Source organism: Amblyomma mixtum, chromosome 3, assembly GCF_055824585.1.
Source record: "Amblyomma mixtum isolate Tamu chromosome 3, ASM5582458v1, whole genome shotgun sequence".
Lineage (NCBI taxonomy): Eukaryota > Metazoa > Arthropoda > Arachnida > Ixodida > Ixodidae > Amblyomma > Amblyomma mixtum.
In genome coordinates this window covers 395,282,068-395,304,313 of record NC_143014.1, presented here as the reverse complement: position 1 = coordinate 395,304,313, position 22,246 = coordinate 395,282,068, and the positions used below count along the sequence as shown (strand labels likewise).

Sequence of the window (22,246 nt, the reverse complement as noted above, 5' to 3'; positions counted from 1 at the left end):
CGTTTGAAGCGTCTAGCGAGCTCTAGCTTCTGGGACGTGCCGGGCTCAAGTGTATTCGTTCATGTCGTGGCCAAGTCTGTGTTTCTGGTCGCGCGCTATGTTTAGACCGGTTTCCTGTTGCAGGTTTGCAATTGCTTTTCTATATGATGTCATGGTCAAGAAGTGCGAAAAAGGCGAAGCTCTAAGTGAATTAGGAGGCCTTTTCTCACGTGTTTATTGTGGCCATGTCCTTAGTGAAATGAGGATCCACATGTGCACTGAATTTCACTGATGCCTGTGGTTATGTTGAAGAAAAATAATTTGATGCATTCATTACGTGCAATAGATCGACTTTCATTTTATGTATTCTCGATCACAAGTAAAGTGTGCTACTATGCAGTGACATTACAAGCTATAGTGTTTCATCAAATAGCGAAAAGTGGTGCTACAGCTTGTGGGCAATTCCTCTGCGCGGGGGCGCACAGGCAGTCACTCGAGGCAGGACTTTGTACAAAACGGTTTATTCTCACATGGCAGGTCGGTCGTCGTTGGGGCAGCGGGGTCAGGTGTCGGGAGAGCTGGTACAAGAGAGAGCGCGAGCCTTCCCGGTCGCGCCTTATGAAGGCTTTCTCCTAGCCTCGCTCCCCCCGCCCCACCACTCGGGAAGAAGAGGTCCGAGGCTACCCGCGGTGAGCGGCGCGAGATTTGACCTGCCCGCGAGCAGACCCTACATCTCCCCCCCCCCTCAAACGTCCGTCCCGGGGTCCGCCAGTAGGCGTTCGATGACCTCCGGGTCCGGGTCCATAGAGTCGTCGCAGGGGGGAGGGGTGCTCGCCGGGGGGCCGCTCACCGCTAGCTGGATGGGCTCCTCACGAGCCGCCTGGGGGAGCGAGGCGCCTGGCTCCACTGGGGGCCCTGCCAGCAGCGCCCTCCAAAGCTCCTCGGCCGCCGGGGACAGCAGGTCTGGGCGGCTGGACTGGAGGATGCGGAGGGCCGCCTCCTCCGGGCTGCCCCTCTGCAGTGGCGCAGCGGGGGAAGGTGCTGCAGCCGCCAAGCGCAATTCCGCCGCCTCCCTGCGCGCTCTATGCAGCGCACCGGCCTCGTGGCGGGGCCTGTGCACAACAAGTGTGCCGCAGAGGGAACACAGGCCGGCCCGCTCCTCGTCATTAAACACGGCCGGGGGCTCCTGGTCCCTCTCCTCCAGGGTCAGGCCGCGGAAAGGCAGCGGCACTTCCTGGAGGTCACCGCCGCGAAAGGGCTGCGCCTGGTCCCGCCACCTGGACCGCGTGCAGTAAGAGATGGCCGCTCCGTTGGCGACCGTGGTCCAGGTGGCCACGTGCCGCAGGACCCTGGGCCGCTTGGGTTGCGGCTGCTCGGCGGCCGAAGCGCCGGCTGGGTGCTGAGGGGGGCCCTGCGCCTGGTCGTCACTGGCCCTCTTGCGTTGTCCTGCACCACTGGGAGGTTCTCTCCAGTGGTCAGGCGCGCGGTTAGACTGGCGGTGGGGGCCACCGCGGCCGCGGAACCGGCGCCACTCGCGTGGACCCTGCCGCCGGCCGGGTGGCGCGCCTTGAGGGCGGCCACCGTTCGACGGTGGTCTGCCATCCCTTCCGGAGTCCGAGCCCCGAGTGTCGGTCCGCTGGAGCTTCCTAGAAGGCATATTGAGAGGGCGAGAGCATTGCGAGTGATAATTGATCGAGAGACACGGGTGCTACCTGGTCCTCAGGTTGTAGCGTCGGTTGCGAACCGCACCGCTACCTGCTCGTCCTCCCGGGGGTGAGATCGCCGCATCGCGCTGATTTTCCACCGCTTCGCAGCCATCGTCCTTGCGAAGGTGGAAAGCCTTCAAATCAGCGACATGCACCGGACCGGCGGTTTCGCCGTTTGTCAACAACCGCAGCTGGTAGGTGAGCGGCGTAGTCCGTGCCGTAACTTCGTACGGCCCAGCCCACTTGTGCGCTAGCGACGTGGCGAAACCGCGCGCTGCGTTACTAAGTGGGTGCGTTCTCTTGAGTACTAAGTCGCCCGTGTTGAAAACGACGTGACGGCGACCTTTGTTGTACTGATCCGCCTGCTCCATGCGCGCGACATCGAGGTTTTCACGGGCTGCGCGCTGCGCTGCCTCCATGCGCTCCCGGAGCCTTGCCGCGTACTGCGAAAGCGGAGGGGGCGCAGGCCCCGCCGCGTCGAGTAGGGCATTCTCTAGCGGAAAAGCGATCTCTCTCCCAAAATTCAAGTAAGCGGGTGTACCGTATTTACTCGCATAATGCTCGCACCCCCCACATTGCCTATCGAAAATTGGATTTTTTTTTCTTCGCATACTCATCGCATCCCCAACATCACTCGACAGAACTAAGGAAAAGTGCATGCACTATCAAAATATAGCATTACCAAACTAATGATAAAAGGACTAACAGATACAAAGGAGCGGATGACCCAGCTACAGCCTAAGACAACTACAGCTCAGATAGGAAAGAAAATGATTACTTCAAAGCAAAGCGGAATCTTTGGGCTACATAAAAACATTCAAGAGAGCGAGAAGGCGAGAAGGTGTTTCGTCAGTTTTGTTCCGCTGGTACCGCCGCACGTTCTCCCGAGTTCCGCGCATAGTTCTGCCATTTTGCGAAGACTTTCGTAGGCCTCGCTCAGTGCGTGCTACTTTTGTCACCGTGCTCTCGGTGCCGCTTCGCCATGGGGCGATACGCAAGCTACACCGCTGCCTTTAAGCTAAAAGCTGTCGAGTACGCTTTGGAGCACGGCAACCGCGCTGCCAGCAGACACTTCGGAGTCAACGAGTTTTGTGTCCGCTACTGGAGACGGCAGCACGACAAGCTCAAGGCAACCAGCAAGACTCGGCGTGCCTTCCGTGGTCCGAAGACGGGAAAGTTTCCTGGGGTTGAAACTGCACTCCTGGACTACATTAAGGCTCTACGGGCGGTTGGTTGCGCCATGTCAATAGAGCTGATGCGGAACCAGGCGCGCGTAATTGCAAGGAAAGAAGGCATCTCGGCGCAAGATTTCCGGGCAAGTAACGGGTGGGCCACGCGGTTCATGCGGCGCAATGGACTTTCGCTCAGGAGGCGGACGACGCTTTGCCAGCGGCTACCTGCAGCCTATGAAGACAAGATTGTGGACTTCCATCGCTTCGTGATACGAATTCGGCAGGAAAAAAACTTCTTGCTCTCCCATATCGGAAACGCGGACCAAACGCTCCTCAATTTTGATATGCCGAGCAGCACTACAATGGAGCAGACAGGTGCGCGGTCTGTGCACATAAGGACGACTGGTGCCGAAAAACAACGATGCACGGTCATGCTAGGCGTGACTGCGGACGGGCGGAAGCTGCCACCATATGTGATTTTTAAGCGGAAAACCCTGCCAAAAGGAAAGCTGCCCTCCGGAATACACGTGCGGGTGCAAGAGAAAGGTTGGATGACGGCAGAATTGATGATCGACTGGTTGAAGACGGTGTGGGCACGGCGACCGGGAGCACTTCTTTGTCCGTCGCTTCTCGTTCTTGATAGCTTCCGCGGTCACCTCATGGACTCTGTTCGCGCGAAGTTGACGGAATTGCGTACGGACATCGCAGTAATACCAGGTGGCCTCACATCGATGCTTCAGCCTCTGGACGTGTCTTTGAACAAGCCGTTCAAAGATAACGTTCGGAGGCTGTATGCAGAATGGATGGCCGAAGGCCAACACGCTCTTACGCCGGGTGGCAAGATAAAGAGGCCATCTGTGGAGCTGCTGTGCAGCTGGGTAGCAGATGCATGGAGCATGATTGGCGCTGACGTGGTCGTGAAGAGTTTCAAGAAAACTGGCATTTCCAACGCCCTGGACGCGACAGAAGACCACTTGGTGTGGGACGAAGATGAAGAGGGTGAAGCTGAGGAAGCCGACGAAGCAGCGACCAGCGATAGCGATGGCAATGTCGACGTGGACTCCGCGGACTCTGAGTGATGGTGATGTTGCGGGCGGCCAGCCTTCGCAAATAAAGTGTTTCTGCAGCTAGTGTTTGTCGTCTCTGTGGTTTTATTACAAACGTAAGTCCTGCTTGCAATTGAAGTTTTGGTTAAATTTACAATAGCTGGCTTGAGAACCCCGGTTCACAGCCTATTTACATTTGCTTTCAGCACTCCAAAGCATTGTTCAAAAATTTTCCCCGCGTAATTATCGCACCCCCTAACTTCGCACCGATTTTCTGCGAAAAAAAGTGCGAGGATTATGCGAGTAAATACGGTAATACCCACTGACCTGTTCACGGTTGTCCTTGTAGCGAACGCCAGTTCGGACAGCCGCGCGTCCCAATCTCTGTGCTGCTCGGTCGTCGCGACCAGCATGCTCTTCAGATTTCGATTCACCCGCTCGGTTATGTTGCTCTGAGCGTGGTAGGGACTCGTTCTCCTGTGGCGGATTTGAAGCGCGCGACAAGAGTCTACAAAGACTTTGCTTGTGAAATAAGAAGCATTGTCTGTAATCAGGTCGTAAGGGAAACCGAAACGAGTGAAAGTCTCCAACAGTTTTTCCCAAATTCGTTCCGACACAAGCTTCCTAAGGGGGAAAACCTCAACCCACTTGGAATAGTGGTCCGTTATTACCAGGATGAATTGGTTTCCGCGCGCGGACCGAGGGAGGGGTCCCATGATATCGCACGCGACCACTTGCCACGGGTAGTTGCTAACTACCGCCTTCATCATGCCAGCGGGCTTGCCCGCCCGAGGCTTGGCTACCTGGCATACCGGGCAGGTACGGGCGTATCCCAGCACATCCTTTCTCATGCCTGGCCAGGTCGCGACACGGCATAACTTGTCGTAAGTCTTCTGCCGCTGCCATGGCCTGCCAGCGCTGAGTCATGGAAGTACTGCAGGAACCGTTTCCGCAACCTTCTCGGGACCACGACTCGGAAAGGGGATACTATCGCCTCTTCCTCGTCAAGTTGGGGAATATAGCGGAGCAGCAAGCCATCATCGCCCAGCAGATACGCGTCGTACTTGCCCTCAGCGTTCCCGGTGCAAGCTGCGCTGCTCGCAAGCCCCTTCAGCACCCGCTGGCCAAGACCGTCTGCTTTCTGGGCCTCGATCAGCTCTTCTCTACTGACCGCTACTCCCCAAGACAGATTTATTTCTGCCTCGCTCCTAGGCAGGCGAGCGGTCGCCGCCACGAGCTGCTGTGTTTCCCTTCCCTCACAGCACTGTGCGGGACCTTTGTCCGTCTCCTCTTTCTCCAAACCGGGCGCGACACTCCCGTCCGCCCTCTCCTCCTCTCTAACAGCGGTGACGCCGCTTTCTACAAAGCTGGGCTGCGCCACTGAAACGCTTCCGCCAGCCTTCCACGGTGCGCGCGATAAAGCATCGGCCACCTTGTTCAAGCTGCCCCGGCGGTACTCGATGGCGTACGCGTAACGTTGCAACGTCAGCGCTCATCTCGCGAGTCTGCCTGCGGGGTTCTTGAGCTTCTTTAACCAAGACAATGCCTGATGATCTGTCTGCACGGTGAAGACCGCTCCGTCTAGGTGCATCTCGAACTTCGACAATGCGAACATGATCGCCAGGCATTCCTTTTCGGTCACGGAGTAATTCCGCTCCGCCGATGTGAGCGTGCGACTAGCGAACGCGACAGGGCGCAGTTTGCCCTCGTGTTCCTGTAACAAAACAGCTCCAACACCGTAGTCACTAGCGTCTGTCTGCAAGACAAACTGCTTGTTCAGGTCGGGGAGGCGCAGACTAGCGGTATTCGCTATAGTGCGAGCCAAGGCAACAAATGCGTCACTCTGTTCCTTGCCCCAGACCCACTTCGAGCCTTTACGCAACAGCAGGTTCAGCGGCCTTGCAAGCTCCGAACAGCGCGGGATGAATTGCCTGTAGAACGCAACCATCCCCAAAAACCTCTGCAAGCTTTTCACATCCATGGGGCAGGGGTAGTTCAGAATTGCCTGCAGTTTGTCATCATTCGGTCTCAGTGTGCCATCATCCACGACAAAGCCCAAGAGGTTCACTCTCTTCGATTCCAACTGTACTTTCTTTGGATTAATGGTTAGACCGGCACGTCTCATTCTATCGAGAACGGAATTCAGGTGAATGAGGTGCTCCTCGAACGACTGTGAGAATATCACAACGTCGTCGAGGTACGCCATGGCGTAGTTGAACCTTGCATCGCCCAGCACGATGTCCATCAGTCGCATGAACGTGCTCGGGGCGTTAGACAAACCAAACGGGAGTCGAGTAAATTCGAAGAGCCCGCGGTGGCAGGTGAATGCGGTTTTCTCGATGTCACCTTAGGCCAGCTCAATCTGCAGGTACCCTCTGCTTGCATCTAGGACTGTGAAGAACCTCGCGTTCCCTAACGCGTACACCACAGCCTCGATCGACTGAAAAGGGTACGCAACCGTAGGCGTCAGTGAGTTGAGCTTACGATAATCAACACACAGCCTGACCGATCCATCTTTCTTCGGCGCTAGAACCACTGGTGACGCCCAGGGACTTTGTGAGGGTCTCACCGCACCGGTGTCAATCATCTCGTCAAGGGCACAGTCGAGAAGCTGCCTCTTATGCGCACTTAACGGCCTCGGGTTACACCTGAAAGGGCGCGTATCACCCGTCTGAATCTCGTGCTGAAGCAGGTCGGTTCTGCCCGGTTTCTCCGTGAAGCAATCCGAAAACGGGAGTAAAGTTTCCGCGAGCCTTCGGCGCTGACTACTGGGTCCTGAGAAAGACGCAATAATCGCTTCTAACGGGCCACCGTCTCTCAGCATCTCGAGGGAGCTCCCCTGCCTTTTTGTCGCACAGGTGTGGACACCCACCTTTTGTGCAGGACAGCCGGGCAAGGATGCGCTTTCGAAGGGAATGAGGGGGGCGAGCTGGCTGTAACGATAGCCATTCTCCCCCATGTCGAGCACAATGCCTTCGCTCGAGAGAAAATCCCTTCCCAGAATTACTGGTATCGACAAGGCAGGCAGATAGACGAAGCGATGTCTCCGCTTTCTGCCGTCAAAGCGCATCGTAAGACGCACCGCTCCCTTTGCCTTTGCCGCCCCAGCTGCTAAGCTTAACGGGGTTTCGGCCGGTCTGACACGGAAGTTACCTATCCGGCAGGCCTCGTACACCTCGTCACCGACCAGTGACAGCGTTGAGCCCGTGTCTACGAGTGCAGAGTAGCATCGACCCGCTAACTGCACTAGCATAAAAGGGCTTGAGCGCGGAACGACTCCCTGAGCTCTACAGGCGAGCGGGACAAAGGCCTCCCCGTCGCCGGCGCGGGAGTTCTTTTCCTGACTAGCGCCTTGACAACCATGAAATTCTCCCGCTGACGGTGAAAGGCCGGTGCCACCAGACATCACCGCCAGCGTCTGGCGTTTCCCTGGATACGCCTAGCTTGGCACTCGCGTGCCATGTGGCCGGGCTGGTTGCAATTCCAGCAAAGCCGGTCGTTCACCCGCCGCGTGGACGGAGGTCCCCTCGTTCCACGAAGCGGCTGGGGACGACTCTCCCCTTTCTCCGCGCCTTCCTGACGCTCGCTCGGCGCGCGGCCTGTGAGGCCGGCACGACGCCGCTGCTCGAAAGCGTACGGGTCCAGCGCGTGAGGGACAACAGGGGGTTCCGCCTGCCTTTCCACGGCCATTACCTCGGCGCGCCGAGCCCTCATCGCGCATTCTCGGCCTCCATCTCATGCGCATCCCGGTTCTAGCGATTCGACTGGCCTGGGGGGCGGCTGGTAGCGCAGTTCGGCCAGTAAATCCGCCTGCACGGTTTTGGCCTCCTGCGCTAGGGCCTCGAGGTTTGTAAAACTGCGGCCCCGCAGATACGGCTTGAAGCGTGGATGGCACTGCCTGATCACACGTGCAACCTGATCTCGGTCGGTTGCCGTCGGATCTGCCCTCTTGTACAGCTCTTGCATTGCGCGTACGTACTCGAGGAGGCTTTCCTCTGGGTGTTGGGTGCGCAACGCGAGCTCCTTCAGTATCCGGCGCTCATAATCAGGCGGCAAGAACTCGGCGCGGAAACGGTCTTTGAAGTCCGTCATCGACTGGAAAGTCGGCTGGCAGCGCCTCCATCGCGCCGCGCTCTCGACGAGTGCTACAGGCAGGACCTGCCCTAGCATCACGTCATCTGGGGCGCCCAGAGCCGTCTGGTAGTCGTCGAGTTGTAGTAAAAACTCGTTGACTGATTTAGCGTCCGTGTACCCGGAAAAGGAGGGGACCTCCATATTTATCCGCGGGCGCGATGTTGTCGCCGATGCTGCGGCCTGGTTGGCGCCAGCCACCGAACCGAGCTGACGGGCTAATGCGGCAAACATCTCAGTGACCTGCCCTATTACGGCCGCCGCGTCGGCCGTCTCACTACCGGCTGCCCCGCCATCCAACGCCGTGGCTGAAACATCCTTTCTGGGAGGCATAGTTCGCGCTAACTGTCGGGCCGCACCGGCTAACTGCTCATGGCAACAAGAGCATTCATATACAGAACAATCTATCTACAAACACACGGAAATACACAACAGAAAACGCCCGAAAACTACATAAATAACACAAAACCCCTAACAAATTTACAACACTACACAAGTCGCTACCCCGCGAACATTCCACCTGACCCGCTCCTTAACCCTAGCGGTCCGGCGTGGCCCCGAACAAAGAGGGCCTACCACGAGTCTGGCTGCACGTCCCAAAATCGGCAGAGAAATCGTCCACAAGGTGTTAATTAAAGCCCCACGTTGGGCGCCATTGTTTGTGGGCAATTCCTCTGCGCGGGGGCGCACAGGCAGTCACTCGAGGCAGGACTTTGTACAAAACGGTTTATTCTCACATGGCAGGTCGGTCGTCGTTGGGGCAGCGGGGTCAGGTGTCGGGAGAGCTGGTCCAAGAGAGAGCGCGAGCCTTCCCGGTCGCGCCTTATGAAGGCTTTCTCCTAGCCTCGCTCCCCCCGCCCCACCACTCGGGAAGAAGGGGTCCGAGGCTACCCGCGGTGAGCGGCGCGAGATTTGACCTGCCCGCGAGCAGACCCTACAAGCTGCAGCTCTGCACATTAAACATGAAACACGGCATTGAAGTGATGCACAACACCGTGAAACTTATAATGCAGACACTGGGTACTCCTAAACTTCTAGAAGTCTGAAAAGCTACGGTAATATATATCATGCACAATACTAGATCTGTGGATATGTGAAACATGCTATGTTGCCATGCTACAAAGGATGGATTTATGGAGAGGGGCAGTCACATTTTAAAAATTAATTTCTTGGACTTTTTTCATTGAGAAAAACATGTTCAGAATGGTTATCCTGTGTAAAATTTCAGATAAACCCTCCCCTGCTGTCTACTATATGCACTTTGGCCCTCTCCGTTTCTGTCACCTGCGTGAGTGGCTCTTGGAGTTGTGAATCAAAAGTCATTGCTGGCACGGCCACCAATACAACACGTTATGATATTACATTTTGCGTTCAGGGTCAAGAACTCAAACTTTTTAGTATACTTGCCCATCCTCACTGTTGTATACGAGAATTCCTTGCATCACCAGTCGCACGAAAACATGCTATGAAGATAAGTATAGTATTTATGGCCAATAACAAAGTACTGCAGAATTTTTCCTACCCTCACTGCTGCAGCACAAGGCAACGTTGACACAGCCAGCTTCCCAAACATATGCAATGGAAGCAGATGGCAACATTCAGCAGCAAGAGCTGCATTAAAAGGCAGGTTGAACACTGAGGTGGGGTGTGACAATGCATGGCAGCATTGTTCACGATTCAGCCGAAAGCAGACAAGTGCACACTCATTCAGCATAAAACTGTGTGGTTTGTGCTATCCTCCAGAGAGCGCGATTAAAGTGCGGCCAGTATACGGCACACTTTTATGCGAGCATAGCATGCAAACAACCCTATATCAATAACCTTCCTCAGGGATCTCATGCATGAAGCTCCAAACTCATTCTAGCAAAGAAGGATTTTTTTTACAACCTCATGAGCACATTTGACAGCTGTCCACTCAAAAATCATTAATAGAAAGTGTTGCAGAGTACCATTCAAATATGTCTCGTGTAAGCAAGCTGTACATGAAAGGCTTCCAGGGTAGCCATATACAAAAACATTTCAGGAAGCTTAAGTTTAAAGGGAGTACTTTACACTGCATAAGGTGGGATAGTTTGTTCGGAAGCTTCATGAAATACACTGTGAGATCCAAGACACACAACATTAAAAAGAGAAAGAAAAAGAAAGGAAGAAGAAAAAAGAAAGTGCTTTCAGGCAATCGGTATGTGAAATCTCTTAATTTTAGAACGTTCCCCAAAGCACGTATAAAATTTGACAAAATATTTTTGCAGAAATGACTAAAAAAACCTGAGCTACTGGTGACTATTGCATGCCATACTCAGTAAAGAATGCAGGGGCTCGTTCGGTTGAATGTGAAATTTACCGTTGATTTTATGTGCGACTATTGTTGCATATACCTTTATGCACTCGCTGTAGTTTCTACCGGCATCTTGCTTACACCTACGATTAATTCGATCCCGACTTTACGTATTCATTGATCACACGCGCCCTTAGGTTATTCTAAACTGAAGGTAGACACATGCGCCGAAGCAGATGAGTAAATTTTTATTCTTTCACAATACAGCCACTACCAGTGGCGTAGGCAGAAGTATTTTTCGGGGAGTGTTATACGCCGCCGGTAAAAAGAAAGAGACCCTGCGCTTAAACAATACCTTAGAGATTTTTCTTCTTTAATAAAGGCGAAGGGTTAGTTTTGTTCACTGCAATATCTATATAAAGATACGTATGCACACAGGATCCTGAGAACTTCATTCATAAAAAACATTTATTTTCTCAGAAAAAACAACGCATACGGAAAAAACGTGGCTATTTACAATATTTTCACATCATATACAACAACACAAAAGCTTCTGCTCTACAACAAAGTCATCAACTGCAAACAAATGGCATTTGTCAAAACTTCTACCCCGTACATGCAAACCTGCGGGGGCCTGTGCCCATGCGGTAGCACGCTCCTTCGTTGGCTTTGAAACGCGCGCGCAATCAGCGCGGCGGCGAAACGTCAGCATGACGTCAGCCCAGACAAGATGGCGTCGAGCTTGTTTCCGGCTTCACAAAATGTCACGTGACGGCCTCTCTAATTTTCCTTCCTCCAAGACGCCGTGAGTGTGTGGTGTGCAGCCGGCATGGCTCCCAAGTTGCCTATCAGTCTTGTATCGTGTTCTTAGTTGTGTAATTAAAGAAGTGCAGACACAGCAAATGGCGACAAGGACCGGATCAAGAACGCTCCAAGTACACCCTGAAGATCGCCACGTCGAGCGACAGTAACTGGCAACCGTAAGAAGAGCAACGACAAACACGAAGTGTCAAGCCTAACTCCGCGAACCCTACGCTGTGCGGGAGAAAACAATGGCAGCTCAAGCAGCGCTAATTGGTAAGCTCGACAGTTTCGATGACACTATTGAAGACTGTTCAGTAACACGTTCTGCTGGGCGAGTTGGTTCATCTTGGTAAAGTAAAAGCTTTTAGCGCAAAACGACTAAGGAAGGACGGTGACAGAACACAGACACAGAGGAGCGCTACTCTCAAGTTGAGAGTAGCGCTCCTTTGTGTCTTTGTTTTGTCCCCGTCCTTTCTTAGTCGTTTTGCGCTAAAAGATTTTACTTTACCATGTTGAAGACTGGTCGTCGTACATCTAAAGGACGGACGAATACTTCGCGCTCAATAGCTTACCGGAAGAGAAGAAAGTCGCGGCTATAATTACGAGCATGGGAGCGAAAACTAACGCTATCCTTCGCAAGCTGACCACGCCGAACAAAGCTTCATAGAAAACGTACGCAGACATTAAAAAGTGCTTGGAAGATTACTTTCCACCTGTGCCACTTGAAATGTCTGAGCGACATCGGTTCTACAAGCCTCTGCAGAGAGAAGGTGCTAACGAGTACTTGACAGAATTGCGGTGGCTTTCATAGAACTGTAACTTCGGCTCATTTTTGGACCAGGCACTGCGGGATACATTTGTGTGCGGTCTTCGCTACGTCCAAGTCCAGCAGAGGTTGCTAACCGCAAAAAAGGTTACGCTTAAGCACGCCCTTGACGAAGCAGTAGCACATGAACTTGCCGTGAAGGACATCGCCGAATTCAAAAGAAGGGAAGAAGTGCCAGCCTCCGTTGCACAAGTTGAGAAGGAGGCGCGAAGATGTTACAGGTGTGACCGCAAGAGGCATCAACCGTCGGAATGCAAATTTCTCACAAGTGTTTGTCACAAGTGCAATAAAATTGGCCACGTAAGTACCGCGTGTAAAAGCAAGTCAAGTGACGCCAATAGAGCACCACGCCGGTCAAGCCTTACTTACAAAAAGAATAGGCAGCCTTTAAAAAGTCAAGTGCATGCCATTGAACAAGACAGTGATGCATTTGAACTTCTGGCACATGTCGACGATGGAAACAAAAGCAGTCCGATCTGGCTGAAGCCCCAGATTGAAGGGCACGCATTGCAAATGGAGATGGACACTGGATCCAAGTATTCTCTTGTGCCACGGACCACGTACGAAGCATACCTCTCTCATCTGCCTCTGAAGGGAACTTCAGTACGGTTCAAAACGCTGACGGGTCAAGCCTTCAGACCTAACGGAGTGGCAACAACCAACGTCCTGTTTGGAAAGTCAACGCAACGCGTGCAGTTCTTCGTAGTCGACAATCCAGGACCTCCACTCTTTGGAAGAGACTGGATTAATCGTTTCAACCTTCTTGAACTGAGCAGTGTATTGAGGACTGACAACCAACTGGGGCCACGTGTAGATCAACTGAACAAGATCCTCGCAGAGCACAGGAACGTCTTCGATGACAACATTGGAAAACTCAAGCAGTTCAAATTGAAACTGCATCTTCAAGGTGGCGCTCAACCAAAGTTCTGCAGGCCACGACAAGTGCCCTGTCCCTTGAAGGAGACAGTCAACACTGAGCTTGAAAGGTTGGAAGCACTAAGTATCCTGACAAAAGTGAATCACAGGGATTGGGTCACGCCCATAGCGCCAGTAGTGAAAGCAAATGGGACTGTCCGCATATGTGGAGACTTAAAAACCACAATCAACCCTCACTTGGTGGTGGATCAGTGTCACTTACCCCTCATTGAGGACATCTTTGCGAAGTTAGCAGGAGGACAGAAGTTTTCAAAGATAGATCTGAGACAAGCCTACCTACAAATGAAAGTAGACGATGAGTCCAAGCCGGTCTTGACTATCAACACAGAAAAAGGGCTGTATCAGTACAACAGAATGATTTTTGGCATTTCTCCTGCACCAGCTGTGTGGCAGAGAACAATAGATCAAATTCTGCAGGGAATCCCAATGTGCCATGCTACTCAAGATGACATTCTCGTCACTGGTGAGTCAGAAGATTCTCATCTCAAGAATTAGCACCCGTGCTCAGGAGACTGAAAGAGTATGGGCTCAGAGCTAAACTCCAGAAATGTTCGTTCTTTGAAGACTCTGTAACATATTGTGGTTACAAGCTTGACGGAACCGGGTTGCACAAGACAGAGAACAAAATTCGGGCAGTGATGGGCGCTCCTACACCCAAGTCCACGTCTGAGCTGAGGTCGTTCCTTGGCCTTGTGAATTATTATGGGAAGTTCATTACTGACAGTGCCAACCTCCTCAGACCACTGTATGCACTTCTGGAGAAATCATCACCATGGAAGTGGACAAAAGAGTGATGTGGCATTCCAGCGAGCAAAGAAGATTATAGCCTCAGAAACTGTACCCGTGTACTACAACCCAAGCCTGGAAGTACGTCTAACATGTGATGCTGGCCCTCATAGACTCGGAGCAGTCCTTTCGCAAAAATTGCCTAATGGGAGTGAAAGACCCATTGCATTTATTTATTTATTTGGGAATACTGTAGCCCTCACTTGAGGGCCATAACAGGAGAGGTTTTTATTTTAATTATCGAGGAACAAAAACCTCAGGCACCGACAAGACACAAAAAACATAATCAAAACACGAATACTTAACAACTTAACAAACAAAGATGAGGGAAATCATAACAACAGCATGATCAGTTGTCAATTCCCCTGTTGCCTGTAATATAATTCCAAAAGGTTCTCAAATTCTTTGACATTTTCAGCTGTGACAATGAATTCCGCAAGACCATTCCACATAATAATACATGGGGGAAAAAGAGTTTTGAAAAGCACATAGGTGGGCTCTGTACGGCCGTATTGCGGCACTGTGGTTTAAACGCGCACTTTGTTTTAGAGGGGGGGGGGGGGTGTGAATATATGTTTCTTTGCTTATTTTTAGTTGATTCCTGGTTATTTGAAAAAACAGTTTCAATCCTTGTTTTTTTTTCGTCGTGTTTCGAGCAGTTCCAGGTCGCAAGATTACAGAATCGGTCTTCCGATAACGCGAACATACAAAACGCACTGCGGTTCTCTGAATTTTTTCGAGTTTATCTCGCAAGTACACTTGGTGGGGGCTCCAAGCTGAGGAGGCATACTCCAAAACCGGGCGGATAAATGTCTTGTATGCAGTTAACTTCACTTTTTTTGGTGCATGCTGTAATTTTTTTCTCAAATACCATAGTTTTCGATAGGCTTTAGAGCAGACTTCCTCTACATGGATGCGCCAGCACAGATCGTCCTGAATGATTGCTCCTAAATACTTAAAGGGACAGTGAGGAGAGCTCTATTAATATTTTTTTTAAAGCAAAATCCGATAGTTCGGCATTTCATGGCTTTGTTGCCACTCGGCCGGCAGCGAAAGATGCATTTATTTCTAAGAAATTTGGATTCGAAGTTGAAAATTTTTTCCCGCCGCTCTGATTCAAGCTTGGAATTCTCCTATGACGACACAGGACTAAGTGACGTGAAACATGACGTGCACATGATGTAACGCAGACTCCGTGATTTCTGGCGGCCAGCAGTGCGGCCTAGCAGCAGCCGAAAAGAAAGCTACCGCCGGCCGCACGTCGAAGGCATCTATCGGCTATTGCGGCCGTCGCTACCATAGCTTCGTTTACGTTTGCACCGCCGTTTTGCCAGCGTTACGATGGATCCCGCTCTGGAAGTCGTCAACGAAGTTCTCGCAAATAGACACCTTTAGCATACCGTGTACCTTGTCACCGCTAGCGGAATACCGGGAGCCCGCCTACCGCTGGTGAGCAGGCGCTGATTGGTCCCGATGCTGCAGGCGCGCGCGTAGCTGCTGGGTACGTGGCGCCATCTGGCGATGTCAAGGAGATTTGCGCATGCATTGGTTGCACCTCAGTGATTCGTGGCTTCTAGTGTCTTAGTGTTGCTAGAACCATTGGTTCTAGCAACACTGTTTTGTCCTACACTCTAAAAAAAGGTAGTTGAGGTTACTACATTTTGGGGTAGCAACGACTGTCACATATATGACTACCTAGGTAGTAACTGTATGTAGTAACTGCAATGTAGTAACATTTACTACCTCTGGAGAGAAAACACCTTCAGAAAAAATATAATGACTTGACATTAGGATCTTATGCCTATATGATAATAATAGTGCAAAATAAGAGCCAAAATAAAAAAACTGGAGCAAAAACAAAAAAGAAAAAAAAATTGCTTCCTTTCACGAGGATTCGAACCGCGGACCTTAGACTCTCTATCCCACCACGCTAACCACTACGACTTTTTTTTTACGCCACCAGTTTTTTTTTCTTTATTGCATGGAAGAACTTCCATAGAAAGGAGGAAAACATCAATCAGATTGGTTCGCGTCTCAAGTTACCGGGCTGCTTAATAGGAGCCCGCCATAGCCCTAACTCACCACTGCATCCCCATCAAAACATCAAAATTCAGGGAGGCACACACATGCATCTAGGCACGGCAGCCAGCTTGGAGGTTCTTCGCGTGCAGCATATACACTCCTCACCAAAGCACACTGTTCACGAAACACAGATTTGGACGATCTTGGTGGCTCGGCATGCCTGTCCATCATACGGCTTTTCCAAAGACTGAATAGTCCCATCAACACAAACAGATCATAAGGCACAACAGAGTTTTTGTCAACAGGCAGAAATCTAATAGTGTATGGTGTAATTTCAATGTCCTTCTTAAGAGTTCGTTGAAGTATGTCCCAAAAGAACATGGCATCACGGCACAGGATGAAGCAATGATCAATTGTCTCAGGCACGTTACACAGACGCCAATTCACATTCCAGGGTACAAACATCCCCTTGTCATTAAGAAATGTCTTGACAGGCAGCGTCGCTGTATGTAGTTTAAAAAAGAACGTTTTAGCGGCTGCCTGAATGCACATCCGCCTAACACGCTTTAGAACACTGATGTCCAAAGACCCCAGATAAGGCTGCCGATACAATGGTGTTGGGAACAAAGACTCAGTGAGAGCCAGGGTCATCTGTTTTCTCGAGAGGCTATAGAGGTAATCTAAAGAGAAGCGCACAGTGAGGAAATTGAAAGTGTCAGCAACCTCCTTAAGGAATCCCCATAAAGTCCCCTCACGAGCCTGCACAGTCGGTGCGAATAAGTAAGGCAAATGAAAACTAAGCCGCCTAATGACCACAGCCACCAGAAACGGGTGGTTTGCCGATTTGAAAAAGAAAAAACGGGAAACAAGTTGATGCACGAACAGGTGAACAAGGCCCACTCCACCACCCTCTAAGGGAAGGAACAAGTTGTCACGCCTCATGGGCTCCCATTGAGAGCGCCAAATGAATGTTGCAAATATTCTGTGTATTGCTTGCACCTTCCTCCTCGCACAATGCAGGACTTGAAGGACATACGCGAGCTTTGCAAACAAAAATATGTTACAGACCTGCGCCCTCGCAAACACTGAGAGTTCCCTACCCATCCGAGCCTGTGTTTGCCGCCGTAGAGTTACAATTTGTGAATCCCAGTAGGCTGTACTGTTGCGAACTTGATGCAGCGGAACGCCTAGGTACTCAAGAGGGCTACAGTCCCAGCATATGCCACCAAACTGGCTTGGCTTAGTTCCCCAATAACCCAACCAAAAGCCTTTGGATTTCTCTAAATTAAGAGCCGCGCCTGATACATCGCAGAACTGTTTAGTCAAGTTTAGAGCCTCAAGTACACTCTTTTTGTCAGAACAAAAGAGGGCGACATCATCAGCGTAGGCTAAAACTTTAACTTCACATTGAGCCAGAGAGAAACCGCGGATAGCTGCGCTGTTAATTATACCGAGACAGAGGGGTTCCAGATATAGGGCAAACAACAATGGAGACAGTGGACATCCTTGACGAACAGATGCTTCTAGTGGTATTGGTTTCGTTAGCTCCTGATTAACAATAACCCTTGTATAGGAGTTCTTATAGCACAGCCTTATGCCTTTGAGCAAGACGTCACCAATATTTGCATTCTCCAAGACCGCGAACAAGAAATCGTGCCGAACTTTATCAAACGCCTTCGCCAAGTCAATTTGAATCAGAGCTACTTGGCCTGTCTCATCTGATACTGTCTCTAATACTGAACGTGCAATGTGGATATGTGTTTGAATACTGCGGCCTCTAATACCACAGACCTGATGCGAACCTATCAAGTCCATAATGACGAGCTGCAGACGACTGCTAAGAACCTTGGCAAAAATTTTGTAATCAACATTGCAGAGGGAAATTGGACGATATCCCTCAACAGTTTTCAACCGATTAGTATCTTTGCTTTTGGGAATTAATATTGTGTGCCCAGAATAGAAAGTGGGAGGCAGGCCACCCACATCATAAGATGCTTGGAAAACTTCAATCAAAACAGGCGCTAGGCAAGGCGAAAATGTTTTATAGAATTCGCTAGTAATACCATCTGGCCCAGGAGATTTCTGGCTCTGCAGGGCAGAAATGGCTGTTTGAATTTCATCCAATGTGATAGGTCCCTTCACTATAGCACTCTTCTCATCGCCAAGTCAAGGGAAGTTTCCGAGTAAGGAACTGTAATCGAAACCCTGATTTGGATCTTCGCAACTGCCAAACAGCTTCCGATAATAGTCGAAGAAAGCAGCAAGAATACCAGGCGCATCGCTGTATGTGCAATCACCATACTGAATTTCCAATATTTCCTTCGCAAGAGCATTCTCTCTTTCATCACTCAGGGCCCGTCGAGAAGGTTGCTCATCAAGAAACCTTCGGGACCTAGATCGTATGAAGGCCCCCTTATATCTTTCTGTCGCAAATTCTTGAAGCTCTGCTTTTACGTCATTAATCTCTTCGAGATAGGCACCCGGGCTTACCCTCTCTAGCTCATGTAGCTCTGTTAGGGTGCGCCCAAGCTCACGAAGGTGGTGTCTCTTCAGGAAAGCGATTCTTGCTGAGGCCTCAATTGCCAAGTTTTTGATCTCCTGTTTAAACAAGTCCCACTTTTGAAAAACAGACAGATCACGGCGTGACCATACGTCCTTCAAACAAGTAGGTACAGCACACTGATAGATTTCGTCTGAGAGCAGACAGTTATTCATCTTCCACAACTCCCATCGAGGGTGAAGTACATGCCGAGTGTACCTCCCTATCTGAAGAGACACCATACAGTGGTCACTGAAGAAGATGGGCCGCACCCAGTAGCCAAACACACTTGCTAACGCGTCTACAGAAACGTAAATTCTGTCAAGGCGAGCATTAGAGGGAAACTGAAAATGAGTGAAATGTATACTGTCGCCTTTTTCCTGTCCCACATCCACAAGACTATATTCAGAAACCAAGTCGGTAAATAATGCAGCACTAGGGTCGTATCTCTTACATACCACTGATCGGTCCTCATCCCTACAAACGCAATTAAAATCTCCCAACAATAAAATTTTGCGGTCCGTGCACAAATGTTCAACTAATGACAGAAAGAAAAGCCTTCTATCGCGCTGCTTTGTGGGGGCGTAAACACAAATAATCCGCCACTGTACACCTGAAATTGTGAGATCACAGCATATAAGTCGCCCCTCGTCATCTATGCAATAAGACAAGGCTGTCATCTCTAGCGTGTTCGCCAGGAATAGCATACAACCTCCGGATAAGCCTCTCGCGTGGCTAACAATAATGTTGTATTCCGACAAAAAAGGCTCGAGAGCAGCTGCTGTCTCTTCATCAGAGGACAACTTTGTTTCCTGGATAGCGGCTACACACACACTCCATTTCTTTAAGAGATGCCGTACCTGCGGTTGCCTCCTACGATTACGCATACCCCTAACGTTAAGGGTAGCGACTTGATATGCTGCGACGCTCGCCATTTTTGGTGCCAGTCTTAACAAACGCCATCCCCTGGAATGGGGTGGCCCGCCTCCAAATTGGCGGCCTCTCGGGCAGACATCGCCCTCCTCTTTAACACCACCCTTCCCGTGGCCTCTACACATTGTGCCTTGTGGTCAGCGCCATCGATACACACCTCGTCAGCATCTGCTGGACGTTTCAAAGGGGCGGTGCTGTCCATGTCTTCCTCTGAGACAGCCAAGGCCTCGGCCCACGAACCCGAGGGGAGCACATCACTCGCTGCCACACTGACAGCCGACAGAGAACCGGACACGCCAGACATCGATGCCACACACGGCTCACCGTTACCCTCCAACGACGAAGCAGAATCAGCAACAGAGGAGGATCGGCGAGCATTCACTGGCTGTATCGCCTCGACTGACTCCACAGGAGGCATATCCGGACGTTGACCTGTGGCGACGAGGTGTTCCTGTGTAGCAAGCACAGCAGTCTCTGAAGCACTCACGGGGGGGCCCGGGTCCGGCGGTTTTCGTTCTGGAGGCGCGGATGCTAGATGGCCAGTCGCTTCAGATTCCGTGTTGATTTGAGGTGTTGAAGTCTTCTGTTCCCCATCTATTCGATGCTCACGACTTAGTTCTCCGGTCGCGTCGACAACCTCAGACACATCCATGATGTGTTCGGATGCCACGTCATCTTCCCGTGACCACTGGCCTTGACGCAGCCTGTCAGCGTAACTCAAGACACAGTTCTCTGCAGTATGGCCAAAGCGTCGGCACTGGGTGCATCGAGGCGTGCGACACTGGCGCCGTACATGCCCAACCCGGCTGCATCGGAGGCACAGTGGAGGTCTCCCTGGGATAAGGACTAATGCCTGCACTCCATAAACATTAAGTGTTTGTGGGATTGTGCTTGCTGACACTCCATCCTTGAGTGTGAGGGAGATTTCACGGTTCGCCGTTTCCATATGCTCCATCCCTGGGCACCGCCACTTTTCACGCTCCACAGACTGAACCGTGCCATAAGGCTCTAATGCTTCCACAATCCTCCGGTGTTCCATATAGCGGGGAAGCCAAAGGAGCTTAACCTTGACGTTCTTAGTATCCGGGTCAAACACCATGCACCGCAGTCCTTTGACAGGAAACTCCGCTTTGTTAACAAGCTTCTGTTTGGAAGAACTACTCTCGCAGGTAACCATCCACATGTGGCTCATTTGGTATTGACCAATGCACAAAATTTCCCGGAGATCCAATATCTGTGCGAGTGCGTCACGGAAGTCAGGTGCTCGGTACGGGCGTCCCTTAAGGTCAGCATGCAGGAAAACGGTATTAAGGACAACATTACCGGTAGGCAATCGGGGAAGTACAACTTTGTACGAGTCCGTAGTGTCCTGAGACGTCGGTAGACCTCGGCCAACGGCCGATGCGCTGTTTCCAGCTAGGAGCATGTTGAAGCACAGCCGCACAGAACGGCTTCTTCCTCTTCTTCCTTTTTACGCCACCAGACGTTAACCTGTCAACTTATGTGGCTTGATATGTGCAGCCACAGTTGTTTTTTGTTCTTTCCATTGCCTGTAAATGTAGCAGCAGCATCTACATTCTCGCACGGGACAACAATGTTGTTGAGAAGGACCTTTCAGTGGCTGATGGCCAATGACACAAGGAAATCTTCTGTGTTAACGAAAAAGAGTCTCTGCTGAGTTTTTATTGTCGAAAGACATGAATACCTGACTTCGTGGTGACTTTCTAATGTGTCACAAGGAGTGCATGAACATGACACCAGAAACTCAACGCCCATTCTTGTGCATCTTGTAGTAAACCAGAAGGAAAAATGAGCACAAGTCAGGCACAATAGCTTGAGGTTGGTGAAAAAGTGCGATTAAGAAATCAAACTAAAGAATGGAACACATACGCGCTGCGTATATTGTATTGAAAACAAAAAACAGCACTGGCAATTTTGTTAGATTTGCAGTCAATTACGAAACCCTTTTCATTATATAAAAACATGGGGCATTGAGTAGCATTGTCACCGGGAATGTTAGTATACGTACATGTGCATTTTCCGATCATCCATTTCCAGATCTAGGTAGTAATGGATACTACCAGGGTTATAATGAGGTAGTACAAGTGTAGTAACTGCCAAAAAACGTAGTAACAGCAGAAGTTACTACCTTGTTACTACTTAATTTTCTTTCGAGGTAGTAACAAGGTCGTAGCAACATAGAACATAGGTAGTAAGGGTTAAAAAAAGGTAACAGCAGCCGTTAATACGTTTTCAGTACCTTTTTTTCTAAGAGTGTATGACGTCACCACGCTTGTACTTGCGAGTTTGGGCTGTGGCGGCGATACCTGTATTTTGGTTCTTGCTCTTTTCTATGTTGCAAGAGCTTTTTTGTCAGTATGAGTGGCGTTTTTGTAATCAGGAGCTGGTATTCTGTCGATACAAGCGAACTTCAATTTCTCCTCAGTGTCCCTTTATAGCTACGTACTTTGGACAAGGAGTTTTCACCAATTTTGTAATCAAAGGAAAGCTTGGTTTTCTTTCTTGTGATATGAGCAAACGTCGACTTAGAGTAATTAATTTTCATTCCTCATTTTACGCACCAGTCATATAAACATTGAAGGCATCGGTTGATTTTAATTTGATCAGTTGAATCGGTCACTCTAGAGTAAATTAGGCAATCGTCAGCCGAAAGTTTGATTTTTACAGGTGATTCAACAACACTAGGAATGTCATTAATATAAACCAAAAACAATAACGGCCCCAATACTGACCCTTGTGGAACCCCAGACAGAACTTCTAGTGAACTAGACATGTGGGCCGCCGTGGTGGCTCAGTGGCTATGGTGCTCGGCTGCTGACCCAAAAGACGCGGGTTCGATCCCGGCCGCGGCGGCTGGAATTTCTTTGGAGGAGAAATTCTAGAGGCCCGTGTACTGTGCGATGTCAGTGCACGTTAAAGAACCCCAGGTGGTCGAAATTTCCGGAGCCCTCCACTACGGCGTCTCTCATAGCCTTAGTCGCTTTGGGACGTTAAACCCCATAAATCAAATCAAATCAACTAGACATGTGGTTTCCAATGCGGATGAACTGTACACGGTCACTCAGGTAAG

The 22,246-nt window shown here is 50.6% G+C and overlaps 1 protein-coding gene across 1 annotated transcript; it reads right to left on the bottom strand.

Annotated features, from left to right (window-relative positions):
- Positions 1-19,141: 19,141 nt before the first annotated feature.
- Positions 19,142-20,581, bottom strand: LOC149357252 (uncharacterized). The gene has a single exon (XM_089577903.1). It carries the CDS (start codon positions 20,579-20,581, stop codon positions 19,172-19,174), a length of 1,410 nt encoding a protein of 469 aa, XP_089434029.1. The 3' UTR covers positions 19,142-19,171.
- Between the last annotated feature and the right edge of the window lie 1,665 nt (positions 20,582-22,246).

What these genes read in the sequence shown, in the direction of transcription:
- LOC149357252 (XM_089577903.1), bottom strand. Translation starts at nt 20,581, where the DNA reads ATGCTCCTAGCTGGAAACAGCGCATCGGCCGTTGGCCGAGGTCTACCG.